Genomic DNA, 16748 nt, shown 5'->3' on the forward strand with positions numbered 1-16748 from the left:
AAGTATCTTTCCTTGTGGTTCTGTCAGCATGAGCCTGCCTTACTACTGCTGACAAACCCCATCAGTTTCCTCTAGAAAATGCATCTGGACAGGGCTGGAATGACACCATGCTGCTTCCTGCTGTGGATCTCCTGGGAAGCTTTGTGAAAGGATTTTCTTTTTTTGTTGTTGTTGTAAATTTAACATTATTACATCAATATTATACTATGACCCGCCAAAGGTTTCTCCTGGGCATCTCAAACAACTGAGAACTTCATCAGAAAATGAAGATGCCTAGAAGTTAATGAAATGAGAAGTAGGGGAGGAAGGATGCTGCAGGGTACTTCCTTACAAGTGCTACGGAGGGAATTACCTTCTCAGTGAAAGACTGTGTTTCTTGAGCTATAAAATAAGTATGTATTATAAGTAAGTATATATTATATGTGAAATATGCTTTAAAAGATATCGCATCTTTGTAAAGTTCTCTCTGTAAAACACTGAGGACTTCACAGGGTCAGAAACCTTTATGATTTAGATATGTGTTTATGTAGTCAAAACTTGAATTGTGCAGCTTATTACCCAAAGTAGACATTACCAAATTATTTTATTCTCCTGAGGAAGAGGCAGGAGCAAATTGCTTAGAAGAGTGGGAGAAAGCAGAACTCATTGCAAGTCCACTTGTTGAAACACTTAAGTTTTTTTCTTCTTTACTTTAATGCCACTTAAAACCGGTATTCTTGACCAGTATTAACACTGGGCACTTGTGGCTGCTGGAAGAAAACTTCAGCTTCCTAACTGAGGATCAGCACTTGAGGACGTATCTCGGGTGACACCCTAGCCAGCGACAGGGTGATCTGTCGGGTGCAGTGTTACATCAGCAGCAGGCTTTCTGACAGCCTCTGCCTGCACATGGCACACGGGCTGCATGTGATGCGGGTGGAGGGATCCAGCGGCTCTCCTCGGGGCAGCTCTGCTGGATACCACTTGACTTTTCTTCTGACACCTTGTCCCCAGGACAGCCAAGGCAGAAAAGTACCAGCTGTATCAGTCTTAGGGCAGCATCTGCTGGTTATTGCATGGATCAACATAGATGGTTGTCATGGAAGAGGCTGCTTGCTTTGGCTCCCAGGCAGAGGTACCTGGGACTCGGGGGGCGGGAGAAACAGGCGCTTTGGAGAGAAATGACCCGTAAATGTAATTCCAACAGCCAGTCAGGAGAGAACGGGAGCGGACAAGGAGCTTCTCGGTCTTGCTTTCTTTTTTTTTTTTTTCTTATAAGAGGCAGCACCCACAAACTTTGGCAAGTCCAGGTTCGGTTGACTGCAATTCGCCTTCAAAGGCAAACAAACCCGCCCCACCACCTCCCACACCCCTTCCTGCACCTGCTCCCCGCGGGGCTCTCCGAGCCGGGGAGGCGGGGCAGCCACTGAGAATAAACCCGAAATACGAAGACAAAATGGGGACGAGGACTTTGTGAGCCTTGGCAGGAGTGATACTGGGGCTCGGCCGCCTGTCTCGGGGAAAGAGACTGCAGTTGCGCCCAGGTGTGCGGGTGTTCTCACAACGTAAGCAGGCAGGAATTGACTTAGCGATAGAAATCACGGGCGGAGCCGGGGCGCTGCTGGGGCCCCGAGGGGAGGGGAGAAGGGGAAAAGGGGAGAATGGGGAAGCAAAGACAGATCCCGGGGATGCGCTCCGCTCCTCCCCTCCGCCTTGCCGGCGGCAGGGGCTCAGCGCGGGGTCGGGGGAGCAGCTCACCCCCGGGATGCGCCTCCCGGGGAGGGTGGAGGGGAAGGAAAAGTGTGCGGGGAAGTTGCAGCTCGGGAAAGGCAGGGATTTCGGAAAGGAACTCGTCCTGGCAACTGTGCCATGCTCCTCTTGTGGCAGGACCTAGTATGCAACAAGTCCTCGGAGCACTTCCCGTGAGAGCGCAGTGAATGTGGCATTAAAACAAACAAACAAACAAACAAATAACCCCCCCAAACGCTTACTTACCTGTCCCGAACGTAAATCTCCAGAGCCGGCTCGTCTTGCCCAGCCCCAGGTGCGAGCCGGGAGGTGGAAGGAGGGCGGTGGGAGTCAGGGCTCACCGCACAGTGCGCCCGCCCGGCCAGGACTTTCCTCGGGAACTTTGTGTCCCGCTCCGGTTTCCTGGGAGGCGGCTGCGATCACGTTTTATACTGTATTGGTTGGTAACCCCTCTCATTCATTAAGATCACGTAAGAACTCGGAGGGAAACGTGACTCTGAGCTAAGGCGTTTGCGTAAATCTATAGGTTTTTAAAACTCCCTGCCAGTTGCTTTCTGTCTTCTGTAGGCACCAAGGTGGTGGAGAGTTTAAGCTTGCGGATATTGCAAAGGGTTATTAGATTCATAAGTCACACCAAGTGGTGGGCGATCCACTGAGCAAAGCAGAAGTTCTCACATGATGACTTCAAACAAGACACATTACCTTCCAGCATCTGTTGGAGAGACTGGATTTTAAACCACTTCTGTCTCCAGGACAGCAAAGAAACAATGGTGAGTACCTCCAAAAAAAAAAAAGCTTATTTTTTAATACCCGGAGAGAAGAACAAAACAACTACAACAAAACGCTCGAGATGTTGCTTAACGACAGTATCTAATATCACGGGCTCGGCTTTCTAGTACTTAATACGCCAAAGAGCGTAACCCGCCGAGGCCGGGAGAATCGTGTTTTAGACGGTGTAACTTTAATTGCGACGCTCTTTGATTTAGGGCTGCGATGGAAACAGCGCGTCTGAGAGAGAAACTTGGAGCTGTGGCGGCCGGGCTGCTGCCGGGCGCTCGCCTCTCCTCCCCGGCTGGCTCCTGCCCTCTCCCTCGGCGGGCACAGGAGGCGCCTGACGCCTCCCGTCGGGGGGGCTGGAGGCGGGGGGGCCCCTCCGCGGCGCGGAGCGGGGCTCGGGGCAGCCCCGGCGGCGGGGGGGACGCGGAGCGGCCGCGGCACGTGAGGGCGGAGCGGAGCGGGGAGCGGAGCGGGGAGCGGCGGCGGCGGCAGCACCCTGGACAGCGGCGGAGGGGGCCCGGCGGAGGCGGCACCGCACCGCTCCGCATCGCTCCGCGACCCTGCGGCCTCCGGGAGCCGCTGGCACCCGGTAGCGGCTTCCCTCCCCCGCCAACCCCCGGTCCTTCCACTCCCCTCCCTTCCCCGCCCGCCGCCCTCTCGCCCCGCTGGAGCTGGGCTAAGTTGAATTCCTAGCGGTGCGGACTGGAATAGGAACAAGAGAGGAGGGATAAAAAAAAAAAAAAAAAAAAAAAAAAAAAAAAGAGTCTTGCAAGCTCCGGGGGTTGGTTTGACGGTGTCAACTTTGGGAAATGCCAGTATTTATCTCCGCGATCTAGCCACTGCTCGTGGTGTTAGCTGTAACCAAGGTAAGCGGAGGGGGGACACCCCCGGCGGCCCCTCTGGCTCCTGCCTCTCCCTCTCTGTGGTGCGGGGATGGGTGCCTGCTCTTTGCCTAGTTTTGTTACCTTGCTGGCTGCTTGATGTGTGTGAGGGCTAGAGAAGGAAGGAAAAACTGGATGAGATTTAACTACGAGTTAAGTTGTGCCTGATTTAACCTAGGAATCTCGTCTATGTGTGTGTGCATGCTTTGGGCAGAGATGCAACTGATCTTTACCTAGAGAAGCAGATGCGACGGATTTTTTTTTTTTTCCTGGCTAAGGATGCAAGTTGATTTTGCATAGCTAAAGAGATGCAGCTGAGCTCTAGCTGGCACTGATCTTTCACAGATAAAGGGACGCAGCTGATCTTTACCTATACGGAGATTAGCTGACCCCTCTGTATACGCAACCTATGGCTCAAAGGGAGAGCCGTGCATGTATTGCTGATGATCCAATATCCGCATCTATTTTGCTATAATTAATGGTGTGTGTGCATGCGTGCGTGCGTGTGTGTGTGTGTGTGTGTGTGTGTGTGTGTGTGTTTGGCAAGCCTGAAACCCAAACGCAGCCCCCCCAACTGGAGATCATTCGGATAAGCTTTCTGCTCATCTCCCTCCCTATCTCTAGTGCCTCCCCCCACCCCTCCCCGCGCTTCCGATTCTTCCTACGTAGAAATGTAGCTAATAATATTTAGTCTCCGGGCTAAAAATAAGCTCTGGAAAGTCAGCAGTTTGGCGGAGAAGCGGCGGTAGCAGCAGCGCTCGCAGGTAGAGATGCTCTGGGGGTCTCCGGCTCCGCACGGAGGCTGTGCATCACCCCCCTCCCCCGCTCGCCGCGCTGCCGGGGAGAGCGCGTTCCTGCCAAGGAGGGTCCGCACGGAGCCACGCCGTCCCCGCCGCCCCGTTCCAGACAGACTGCGCTCCTCCGCCCGGGGAATCCCGGCCACGGGGAGCCACCCCTCTTCCCCGCCCCGGCGGATCCGAGGGGCGGCCGGCCGAGCCCCCCATCACAGCCACGGCGCCGGGGCGACAGGCCCTCCCTGCGGCAGAGCCGGCGGCGCCCCGCAGCCGGCCCCGCTGCGGTGCCGCGGCCCCGCCGGGAGGGAGGGCGGATCCCGGGGCCCCGCCGCCCCCGCCTCCCCCCCGGGCTCCCGCTTCGGCTCGCACGTAGCGCCGCCGAGCAGGGAACCCCCCGGCAGGCGGGAGGCCGGCCCCGCCGCGGGGGAGGGGGCGGCGTCCCCACCGCGCAGCAGGGTGGAGACACCGCGCGGAGCAGCGCGCACCCCGCCGGGCCGGACCGGGCTGGGCTCCCCCCGCCGGACCGGGCCGGGCTGGGCTCCCCCCGGCGGGCCGGGCGGGGCTCCCCCCGCCGGGCCGGACCGGGCTGCCCCCGCCGGACCGGGCTACCCCGGCGGACCGGGCTGCCCCCGCCGGACCGGGCTACCCCCGCCGGCGTCCCCCCGTCTTCCCTCCCCCCTCCCCACCGCGGTTGCTACGGTGACCGCCTCCCCCCAGGAGGCACCGTCCTGCGGAAATGGGGGCGCGGTGCCGCGGGGATGGGGGCGCCGGCGATGCCGCCCCTCTCCCGCCCCCCTCCGCCCCGCTGCCCGGGAGCAGCTCTTCGCCAGCGGCCCCTGGACGGCATCGCTTGCAGCGGCGGAGCCGGACCGGACACCGGCGCCGAGCGCGCAGCCAAAATGGAGGTGGTGCAGGACGGCACCGGAGGGGCGCCGGCGCGGGGCTCGCACGAAAGTCGGTCATCTGTCGCCTCTGCTGCGGTCGTATCTGTTTGGGGTGGCTGGCTTTGGGGTTTTTATCGTTAAAGGAAAGCAGTCGCTCTCCTCTCCGGGAGATGCGCTACCGGCGGCCTTGGCTTGGCGCCGTTCTCCTTTACCCCCCAGCCCCCCACGCCGGCTGGGGAAGAGAGCGGGCGGGATTCCTCCGTGGATTTTTCCATTTCCACTTGAAGAACTTGCGTTTGCTGGGGATACCTGTCAGGGTGCCATATGAGGCAGTTCTTAGCAGCTGTAAGGCGAGGAGAGAGGAGCCCGAGAAGAGCCAGGTCCCAGCAGCATCCGTCGTCAGGAGGCCGGGTGACACTTAAACACCCATGATTTGCAGTATTGGTTTCATTAAATTCGTAATGAAACGTCCTCTGACCTTTTTTTCACTTAGGAAAAAGTAATGTGGTAGAGCTAATGTTTCAATACATCCACTGTGAACTAGAGGTTGATGAGCCCTACCAAAAATCCATCCACTTCCCAAAATAAATTTTTCTGTTATCTAGGAGGTTGTCAAGGAACCTCTAGTTATGTGAATTTTCCACTCCATGCATAATTTTGTGTATCTTCCTGTATTTGAAGTTTGCACCCATTACTTTCTTGCCAGCTCTTAAAAAACTCCAACATTTCCCTTTCTGCCTCTGTTGCCATGTTTTTCTTGAATTCTAATCACTCTCTGCAGAGAGGCATGGGATGGACGGCTGCTAACAAATGACATGGGCCATATTTGGTCCCATTGTGGTGACTCATACCTTAATCTGCAAGTAGCTTTATTGATTTTAGTATCTACTGTTTCTCCACGAGCTGTCACTGCTTTGGTGGTGGTTCATCACCATCTTTCATCTCTTACAGTTATGATACTGTAAAATGGCCGATCTTCTTGGAATATGTCTTCATCCTCCAAAGTTTTGATTGTCTTTCTTGCCTCTTTTTTTTTTTTTTTATAAAAATATATTTTACCTGGTTCCACAAGTGTTGTCTTCAGTGGTTTGGTGTCTGTCAGGTGTCTGTGTCCAGCGTGAGATGGTTTTTATAACATGGTATTTGACACAGGCATTATCTGTATACAAAGTTTTCCATTCTCAGCAGCTCACCATTTGGATAACCTCCTGATTTTCAAGATTGCTTAATAATTTCCTATTTCAAATGGTCTGATATTTCTCACTATTTCTTCTTAGTGGCCAGCATTCACAGGCATGTATGCCAGTGGATTAATGTCTAGCATTTCATTAATCTGCAGTGGCTGGATGCATACATTTGGCTTTGTACAAGTATTTTTTTTTTATTATTATTTTTTTTTTTTCCTTTATCACATTAATGCTGTTGAGCTCTTAGAAATGCACTAAGAAAATGCAGACTGGCTGCCATTCAGTAACCATAAGTTGCTTCCTAAATATAGTGGCATATGGTTGTCCTGCCATAAGAAATTCTGGAAAGGTGGCTAAATCCTGAGGGACAGATTTTCCTCGGAGCTGCAAGTCCTACCATGAATCATTGTAGTAAATCACCACTAAGCACTTGAAGATGTAGCTGCTAGAATTTTTTTAATCAGATACACAAACAAAGAGAGCATCCATAAGCTTTCAGGAGAACTAGTTCATTCCTCTGGCAAAAAATAGTAACGTCAAGTGCAGTAAACAGCATCTGCAAGAAGCACTACCTATCAAAGTTGTTGAAAATCAGTAGATTCCCTAGACCTTGGGAATGACACAGGTAGTGCAAGGTAAAATATGTATGAAAAGACGCTTTCACGGCTCCCTCCCCTTTGAGCTAACATTAGATTGGGGCTAAGAAACTGGGGCTAGCAAAAACAGGCTTGTGAAAGTGGTCCTTAAAATGGATTTGATGGCTTTTGGGGCATGAAGCACTAGAAAGAAAGAATGGAGAAATGCAGGACTGGTTTAGTAATGCCCATTTTCATTTGTGGTCAGCAAGTCCAGCTAATAATAAGGACTACAGAATATGGACAGATGACATGTAAAAGAAAAGCTAATACTTGTATGCCTGGAAGTAAGATGTTGAAACAAGTGTGAGTATCCCATGTTTCTCTCATGTTTGGGTTTCCAAATATTTTTACACTTCCTTTCTGCATCTCTCCCACCACATTATTAGGAATAGTAAAGTGCCCTGGCAAGGGAATGTCAGGGGACAACCTGCAGCCCCCAGGGCACGTGATGAACAGGTTCACTTGCAAGCTGCTCACCACCTTTGGTGAATTCCTACACCCACGTGCCAGCAAGTTGTAGGGTAGGGCACTGACTTCTCCCATGAACTGAAAATATCTCTGAGACATACTTTTGCAAAATTATAGCCAGGAAAACATACCGACTGACATGGAGTTCATATAACAACTGCCCACCCATTTCATTATTTCACAAATGTGTGATTCTTGCTTGTGAGCTGTCACCATTAACATTTCCATCTGTCTCAATATTGCTTCTATTCTTAGTTGCTTTGTGATAGATGTAGGTGTATGAAAAAGATTTTTTCCCCCCTCCATGTGTCATGAAACAAAATAAATGAAAGCCACATATATGTATCCACACATTTCATGCAGGCAGAAAGAGATACAGGCACTTTCATGGCACTCCCATTACTAGATGTAGAGGTGAAGTAGGAAGCACATGCCTGTGGCCTCTTGGTGCTGCTGGAACAAATACATAATGGGGAAAAGCATAAATAAGTCAAAATCTGACTGCAAAAGAACAATATTACTTTGATCTCCTTTTGAATATGCAGTTGGAGAGACCTATTTTCCCAACCATGTAAGTATGGGAATAATTTTACTTATCATGTAATCCTAATTGGTCTTTTCCTGAGGCAATCTCAAAGGGAAAATAGCTGTGACACACTTTGGTGTTCAAAGGATCAGGTCCTCAGCTGTGTAGATATTTCTAAACTTAGACCTTTCAAGCTACTCATTGCTTGGACAAACAGAAAACTCTCTGCAATATAGGCAAAACCTGCTTTTGTCAGTACGTCTATGCCAAAAGTGGGATCAATGGGATACCTGTGGAAATGATCAGACATTTCACAGGAGTCTCCAGCAGAAGCACATCTGGTTCCAGTCATGTTATTCCTGCTGTCATTTGAACTTCATGGCAGAGTGCAAATTGACAGTCCCATGATGGGAAAAGTCTTTTGAAATTGCTAATGGACGTGATGCATTTTCACCCCTGGCAGGGCTTGGTGCTTCCCAGAAAGGCAGGGATTAGCCATGTCTGCTCTGGGGAATAAACTGGCCTGTGGGGGCTTGGCTCCTGCCCTTCCTTTGCTAGTGGAGAGCCTTGGGGCCAGGGCATTGCCACAGAGCCAGTTCTGCTGTCAGTGAGTGGGTTCCCCACAGTCACAGGGTGTTGTGTTGTCTCTTGTGGGGAGCACTAGTAGTGGGGCTGTAATGGACCAAGGTCTTGCCATAAGTGGCCAAGTGTCTATTTTCTCTTCCCCCTGCCTTTTCATGGTGTGGTCTGTTTTTTGGGTTGTTTTTTTTTTTTTTTTTCATCCCAAAATAGCACACAATCCCCCAATTTAACAAGCACAAACCATACACTCTGGCCTCCAATTTATTCTGACATTTGGCAAGAATGATTTTGCAACATGTTCATTAAGTCATAACGTTTTCGCTGCTTTCCCATTCCAGATCCTTATTGACTATAGCACATATGAAAATAATGAAGTTATTTATTCTCCAAATAGACAGTAGACCCCAAAGCTCCCAAGAAGTTGCATTTTTTATGGATGCAATGTATGCTGAGACTTTTAAGGCCGTAGGTCTTCCCTGACTGTAAAAAAAATGGTTCATTTCTGACAGGGGTGAAGAGGGGTTTATCATCCACTAAAATGTTAATAGGATTGTTCAGTTAAGGAAGTCTCATCAGAACAGTTATTTCTTTTTTCTTAAACAGAGCCTTTGTGGGATTTGGGAATAATGCAGTAAAAAGTTATGGTAGTAGGTAATTAGATGGACCAGCTAAAAGCAATATGAAAGGGGGCTGGTAGCACAAGGATTACAGAAGGTGTGTGGGCATTTTGACATCCAGAAAACATTATAGATCTGGTCTCAGCTACCTCAGTCTCATGATGATAATTAAGAAATGTGGGTGTAGAAAAGCTCTTTGCATGGTTTGGTTGGATTATTGCTGCAGTTCAAAACACAATTGACAGAGACACCCACATTGGACATGATTGCCCTTTGATGAGGCAGATACTGACTTTTTAAAACTGACACAGTTAAAATTATGTCCAAAGTTTATGGGGCCACAAGCTTCTCACTAGACTCCATTATTATAACAAATGGTAAAATACAAATTGAAGCAGTTAAAAAAAAAAAAAAAAAGAAGGGTGAGGCATGCTGAGGTGGAAGGGACCCTGAGAGTGGGAAGGATTCAGAATTAACTTTCCTCTCACCTGTTTGGCAAGAGTAGCACATAGGCAGTGTCTGGGGGTTCACTTTGTGTGTGTGTGTGTGTGTGTGTTTGTGTGCTCTTTAAAGACAAATAGGAGGGAAGACCAGTGAGGCTGGTTTCATTGATAACCCACAGTAAAGCCAAGTTCCTGTGCAGCTTGTGTGTTGTGTGGCAGATCTTTCCAGCTCTTTTATCTCCATTTGTTCATCAACATTACAGAGATGTTACCAAGCTCCCATCTGAGCACTGAATAAGGTGAAATATACCATAAATTTAAAAAAGAGTGAAACCCAACCAGAGTTCACAATTCTTTGTCTGAAGGACGTGTTTTATGAAGCATTTGAGAATGGAAAGAGAATGGTGGAGGCTGTTTAGATGGTTACTGCTCAAGTGTAAGACAAGATAGTATAGCATAACATACTAACCCTTGGAGTGTATTATTCTAATATTAGAGATACTAAATCTGTACAGCTATAGAAATGTCAAAATACTGACTTCAACCCTGACCCTGAATTCAGGGTTTTTTTATTCTTTTTGTGTGTTTCATCCCTGGAAACAGCAGCAATAGCAGGAGGTTGTATGGTGTCCCACAAGTAGTTCTGTGTCTGTCACTTAGCTCCCATTCAGATTTTCTATCAGGAATCAGAAACATTGTCAAAGTACATTTTTTCCAGTATTTGCAACACAACCTCAGTTCTATATTGTTTAACAGAGTATTCAAAGAGGCTTTCAGTACTTCCATCTAAAGCTATAGTCAATAATCTGACAATGACATTTGATAAAATATTCAGATTCAAACCCAAACGATATCATGAAGAGACAATGGATTTAATGGATTTCAGGTAAACAGGTGGCTGCCAAAGGGGGGGGTGGGGGGGAAGCACTTATTTCTGAAAGCAAATACCTTTTGAAACCCAACCAACTCTACTGAGAATGGGATGAAGCAACAGACATGAGCAGAGGTCAAGAGACTGGAGCTGCTCATATGTTGGTTTGCTCTGTAAAATACATGTTCACTCACACCTGCCAAAAGTCTATAAAACCATCTGAGAAAATATTTGGCTGAATTTTGTAAACAGAGAGCTGACTATATAGTATTGACCAGGAAAACAAAAAGACTTAGCAGTTTTTAAATGAGAATAAATTCTAGGTTTGAAATTTTCCAGTGGATGAGGATATATCTCAAATGTCTTTCACTACTGTACAAATCTCTTGCTGTAGCCTGAAGTGTGATACCCTTTATTATATTGGTGAAAATTTATTGCATCAGAGAGAAAAAAAACAAATTACTGCATCTGTTGGTCATAGTCATCTACAGGGGGAGTGAATTTTACAGTATTTTCCATATGAATCTCCTTTTGTGTCCAAAATTTGGTTTATTTATTAAGATCTTTTAAGTCCTTGCACCACACTCATCATTCATCACTGTTTTTGAACACTTTTCTAAGTGACGTGAATAACCTCAGTCACATGTTTTGTTCTCATCCTTTTCTGAGAGTTTCAGGATTTTTACCTAGTTTTGGTTTTTGAGGGATTTAATTGTTGCACATAAGGTTCACAAAGGTCTTATTGGTAGCAAGAGGTAAAAGTTTAATCATAGGTTCACCTCTTTTCTTTCTGTTTGGCATTTGCTCCTACATCAGCAGCCAGTCACTCTATCCACCGCTTATTCCCCAGGCAGATCTGATTCTCGTGCTTTTTCTGCCCACCACCTGTTGTTTTCCTCTTCCCAAATCCTTCACCTAGACTCAGTCAGCTGTCCAACCATGGTCATAGCCCTGCATACCCATTGCTTTTCTCACCTCTTTTTTTGAGCTCTTTTAAAGACACAAATGCCTCTGACTTAAGAAGAGCTTTTAATTCCCTGTCTACTGCCTTTGGCACCTAATAGTTATTTTTATAATCTACTTTCCCATCAAAGTATTTCTGCAGCAGTCCCTTAAGAAAATTTTGCTGGCTCCCAAATTTTAAGGAGGCCAAAACATCTGACAAGAAGGCTAAGTCCTTAAAAAAGACAAACCTAGAAAGTTAATTTGAAATTACCAGAATTTCCTGTTCATTTTCTGTAGGGATTTTCCAGACAAAACAGGGAAGAAATTTAGACTGATGTGATGCATACCCTTCAGTCCAGGAGAAAAGCCAATGATGGACCTTTCCAAATTATTTTTCTTTGGATCCATCAGCCTGGCCAAGAGCAACAGGGTAGCACCAAAGCAATGTACTGACTCATCTCCTTAACCACCAGAGGCCATCGTGTGACAGCTGCCTGGGGCTCCAATAAGCATCAGAAATTCCCTGGAGTGAAGCCCTGCAGGGCTCCTGTGGACCCCCATGGGGCCTGTGAGGAGGTGTGGGAGCACCTGGAGGTGAGGGCCAAGCAGAAGTGATGGATAGTGCTGGAGTCCTTGCAGGCCCAGGCTAGCCCACATTAGGGGAGCAGTGCTTGGATGGAAAAGAAATAGTGATGAGTCTCTCCTAGCAAGGAAGAGCACAGGGTGAAAGGTCTACCTTCCTCACAAGCTGGTTTGGCAACCCCTCAGCCATCTGCAAGCGTATCCTGCCTGGCTTTATCTGAAGCCTTGATGGGGGAAGCTGTCCACTGCCTTCTGAGTCCATGCTTTCTGGGGTGTTAGTAAGGATTAATGGTTAGTTAAAAACCAATCGTTAAATTTAGATGGATATCTAGTACTAGTTTGTCAGACAATTAGAATTGTATTCAATTGTATTTCATCTACTTGTCTTTCATTTGTGTTAGCACTCAGGCTGAGCCTTTTTTCCTGAGTCTCATCAGCAAGCCCATCAGTTAATGGAATTAACACAATGTTCATTTACTGGGAGGGTGGGGGTCTGACGAAACCACAGCAAATCCAAACTGCCAAATAAACTGTGTTGTCAATTATGCTTCCCCAGCTCTGGTAGTTGGTGCAATTTTCTGGTGGTTAACAGGGTCTAAATCAAGGAACTAATCAGAAATAAGCCTGAAAATTGTACTGGCTCTTATTTACTTTTTTTAATCTTGATACAACTTCTTAAAAGAGTATTTTTAACAGATCCTTTAAACATTTGTAGTAAGAGGCAATAGACAAAATGTCATAATTTCCATATGAAGGAGTGCAATTCCTATATAAAAAAAGCCATTTTATCCTAATATGGTCTCAGAGTCTAAGTAACGTATTCTGTCACAAGAACTTTTGCATCAAAACAATTTTTCTGTTTCATATCCAAGAAGAAATGTTGAATATTTAAATTCCACATTCTTTTTGATCTTAATTCCCTTCACAGAAGAGCTCTTTAGGTCTCATCAATGTGCTCTAGGTGCAATATCAGTATATTTTTCATATTACAGGATCTAACCCAAATTAAGAAACCAAAGGGGAAGAAGCTATACATGCCTGTAAGGGAAAATGATTCTGCTTGGAGCACGTAGCAGGGTAAAGCATCAAACAGAAACGTAACAAAAGTCTAAAATAAGGGGTTTAATGCCTTGGTGCAAAGTCCTTGCTGAAAATCTAGCATTTGGCTCCCTTCTGATTTAAAAACTTTGCATTCCTGCTGACTTCAGTGGTGTTTATGTTCAAATAAGTAAAGGCACCATGAGGCCATATAGTACAACTGCAATTTGCAATAAATTATAGCAGATTAAACAGCCAACTAATGAAATACAAAGAGATGTTTAAAACACTCCCTTGTAAGCATTTATGTCTCAGATGTATAAACTACATAAAAAATAAACATTGTCCAGAAAATAAATGTACATTATGTTGTTTATGAATTTATACTCTAATAGCACGAGTACGGAACCACCAAGGCCCCACTAAATGTCTTGCCAAAGCCAGGGGTAGATTTACTTGGGTATTCTTTGAGCCATATCCAACCCTAAAAATACAGGAGCTTTGAGCATGCAGGATTGCTTTCCTCCGGCTCAAGATTATGTTCAAATGGGTTTTGTGGTGGTGGCCATGTCTCCACTGCTGGATGTGCCAGGCCCAACCACCCCTTACCCCTCAAAAACCACCCTGACCTTGTGCAGGCTGGGTCAGAGAAATCAATATGTTTTCCCATTTGAGAAATTGTGTAGAACGTGAGGAAAGTTATTTTTAAATAGCTTAAAATTTGTATTGATTTTGTGGATCAATATTTCAGGATTTTTGAATTCCCGAGTAGTCATACATCCACCCCATGTTTTGTTCCCATCTCTCTGCATCTATAAATGATAGTCAGGGCACATCACATGCTGCAGAGAGAGAACCAGCTATGCATCCACCTACCCCCATACTGTACTACTGAGGAGGAAAATCATATTTTAACAGTAGTACCAAATAAACACCTGTGCTGGCACTAGTTACTATTTAAATCAATCCTGCCACACAAGTCAATGAAATAATTTCATCTGGCCAATGTAGTAATAACGGCCCATGTACAATTCCCGCTCTTTGGAGCTGGGTGTTCCAGAGGAAGGAAAGAGGAGGTGAGGAGTGCACCTTCTTTGTTGGCATCTTTTGTGCATTAGCACCCCCCCAGGAATAGATGAGCACATAACCCAGTAGTGGCTCTTGCTGCTGTCAGTGCTCACATGCCACCTGGGCACCCCTCTGCCAAGGATGAACAGGTCATAACTTTTATCTGGACAAATGAAAACTCCTGGACAGACACAAGGCTGCCTATTAACCTCCAAAGTGGAATGTAGTAACGTTTACACACAACGTGGTTCCAGTCATTAAATTACCGAAGGATTAACAATCCCAAGTATTCAATAAACAGAAATGACACCATACAAATGAAATGTTTTAGTCAAGGGAAATTTTTGCTTTAATGTGACTAATCAGTACTTGTTTCTTGAGCCACAAGTCACAGTAAGTGGAGGAGGAGAACCTAATGGGGTCTGAGTTTAATTCTGAGGACTCATTTTAATATTTATTGCTGCACTGATAATTTGAGTTTGCAATTAACAAAAGTATCAGCTGTTTCAGAGATACTTCTCTTTTTAATGCTTTAGGTGGTTAACATAGAAAATGTTTTGAACTCTTAGGTTTTGTTTCTTAGGTGAAATAGCTCAATATGTCATTTAAAGAAAAAATATCCTGAATTTATCTTTAAACACATCCACTTGTTTAAAGCATTGATGTGGCTGTGCTTTGAAAAGGGATGGAGCCAAAGTACCTTAACCTCTTCAGGAAGATGAAGACAACTATCTAAGTGCAGCATGAAATACGTTAATATGAAAGTCCTGAAGGGCAGGAGAGCCAGAAGCTATTTAATGTTTACACATGCTTTGCATTCCCAAGGATTTCTGTGTACCCAAGGAGGATCCCTCCTGCCAGCTCCTGGCCAGAGTGGGACCCTGTGGGTGGTGGGCACCACAGAACAGCTCCTGGCCCTGCTTCCAAACACCATCTTCCACCTCCCCTCCCCAACTGTTTGCTTTAGATCTCTTATCGCACATCACCCTCCTGGCAATATTGCTGAGCTGCTGCACCTGGCAAATAGAGTGCTTGAGCTTGATGTCAGAGGAGATTTTACTTGCTTAAATAGAAATAAACTACAAAAGAGCATTCACAGGGCTGCGGACCTGGGATTTTGGGGCTTGCTTATTTTTAGCACACTCTCAAAATAAGTTGTTCAAAGTTATGGACTGAGGAGGGTTTGCTAAGGCATATACCTATTCTGACAAGATGCCTGGCTAAGTTTATAAACCCCCTGGCATCCGATCCCTTTAAATATTAAAAATAATCCACTATATTGCCTCTAATTGAAACTCACTGAATACTTAGAGGAAAGGAGAGATGACTCAATCCCAACACCTTTCACCCACAAGTGCACCAACAGTGTTCTGATCTTCTTTAATCATAGAGCTCCAATGGCCTGATTCATCACAGGAGTGCATCTCTAGCCATCTAATCCTTCCACACTTGGCTCAGGTTTCCACCATCCCAAGGAATCACACGCAATCTCTTTGGGGAAGAGGGGATTTTCTTTTCCCTTCCCATGTCTGCTGCACCCTCAGAGTCTGCATTTTTGCTGTTGTTGTACCATGCCCTCTTTTCTGTCTGCTCTGCTGCAGCCTTGGCTGGGCTGTAAGCAGGAAGGTCAGGGGTGAGTGAGGAAGGCTCAGGCACCATACGCCAGACACCTGGTACACTGGATACTCTTGAGCATAACACAGATACTTTCCTCTTTGCTCAGGTAATGGGTGTGTAATGCCTCCAAAACAACAGCAGTAAGGCAGAGGCTCAGGAGATGAATTGCCAGTTTTAGTGAATGTCAAAGCATGAAGAAATGACAAACCAAACTTTTAATGTTTCTGCTGGGTTGGATTCATTCTCTCCTCACTTTTATTTTATTTTTTTTTTCTCATTCTCACCTTTATTTCTGCGCCATCATCCTCAACAGCTGCACCCCACAGCGTGGGGCAAGCCTGGCATGGCTGGACACTGGCCATGGGACCTGGCGTCAGAATGAAGGGTGAATTATCCTCCTGGCTCCCCCAGCCCTTCAGCACAGGGAAGAGGGACTTAATGTGTGGTTTAGAAGTCCCACTGTCCAAGCAGTTCCTGGAGTTCATGCAAAACCCCAAAAGAAAATCCTAGAGGTTTGAATGGGGAGGATTCTGTGTGTGAGTGCACAAAATCGCATGTGGCAATTGCCACGTATCACACATTTTATTTCTACAACACTTGATGCCATAGTAGAGTCAACTATGAGCAGTAGTAAGGAACAAACCCAGAACTGGCGTGCTCACCAAACGAGCATGTTCATGAGCAGCTTAATAGATTTATGTGTAATAGACACATGCATTTCCTTGTTTGCAAAAGACTAATCTGCACCTACCACAGAACTCTGTCAGAGAAGCGGTTTCATGCACATAAATTGTGCTGAAATCCCTGATTAGAAGGCATGGGACAACACTCAGGGTACAGATCCTGCCAGAGGAGATTGAAAGCTGGCATACCTCTGGCAGACATGAGAACAATTATTTTAATTGTTTGTTAGAGTTTTAAAATCACTTTTGCTGTAGCTGCAGGGTGACAATTCCGAGCTATTAAGTGGTATTTTCTTCAGGAAAAATGTTGTGGTTTGAGTGCTTGTGGTTCAGAGTAGGTTTTCCTGCTTTATCCTGGGTATGTGCAGCCTACAAACCACGTCTAATGAAAGATCTTTGGGTTTGTATTCCCATCTTTG

General features: G+C 46.5%; 1 protein-coding gene across 1 annotated transcript in view; it reads left to right on the forward strand.

Moving 5' to 3' along the window:
- Positions 1–2298: 2298 nt before the first annotated feature.
- BDNF (brain derived neurotrophic factor) overlaps positions 2299–16748 on the forward strand; it is a 38425-nt gene continuing 23975 nt past the window's right edge. Inside the window, exon 1 of the mRNA XM_058851017.1 lies at positions 2299–2498. Within this exon, the coding sequence (XP_058707000.1) occupies positions 2496–2498 (3 nt within the window). The 5' untranslated portion in view covers positions 2299–2495. The remainder of the gene's footprint in view (positions 2499–16748) is intronic.

Source organism: Poecile atricapillus, chromosome 1 (assembly GCF_030490865.1).
Source record: "Poecile atricapillus isolate bPoeAtr1 chromosome 1, bPoeAtr1.hap1, whole genome shotgun sequence".
NCBI lineage: Eukaryota > Metazoa > Chordata > Aves > Passeriformes > Paridae > Poecile > Poecile atricapillus.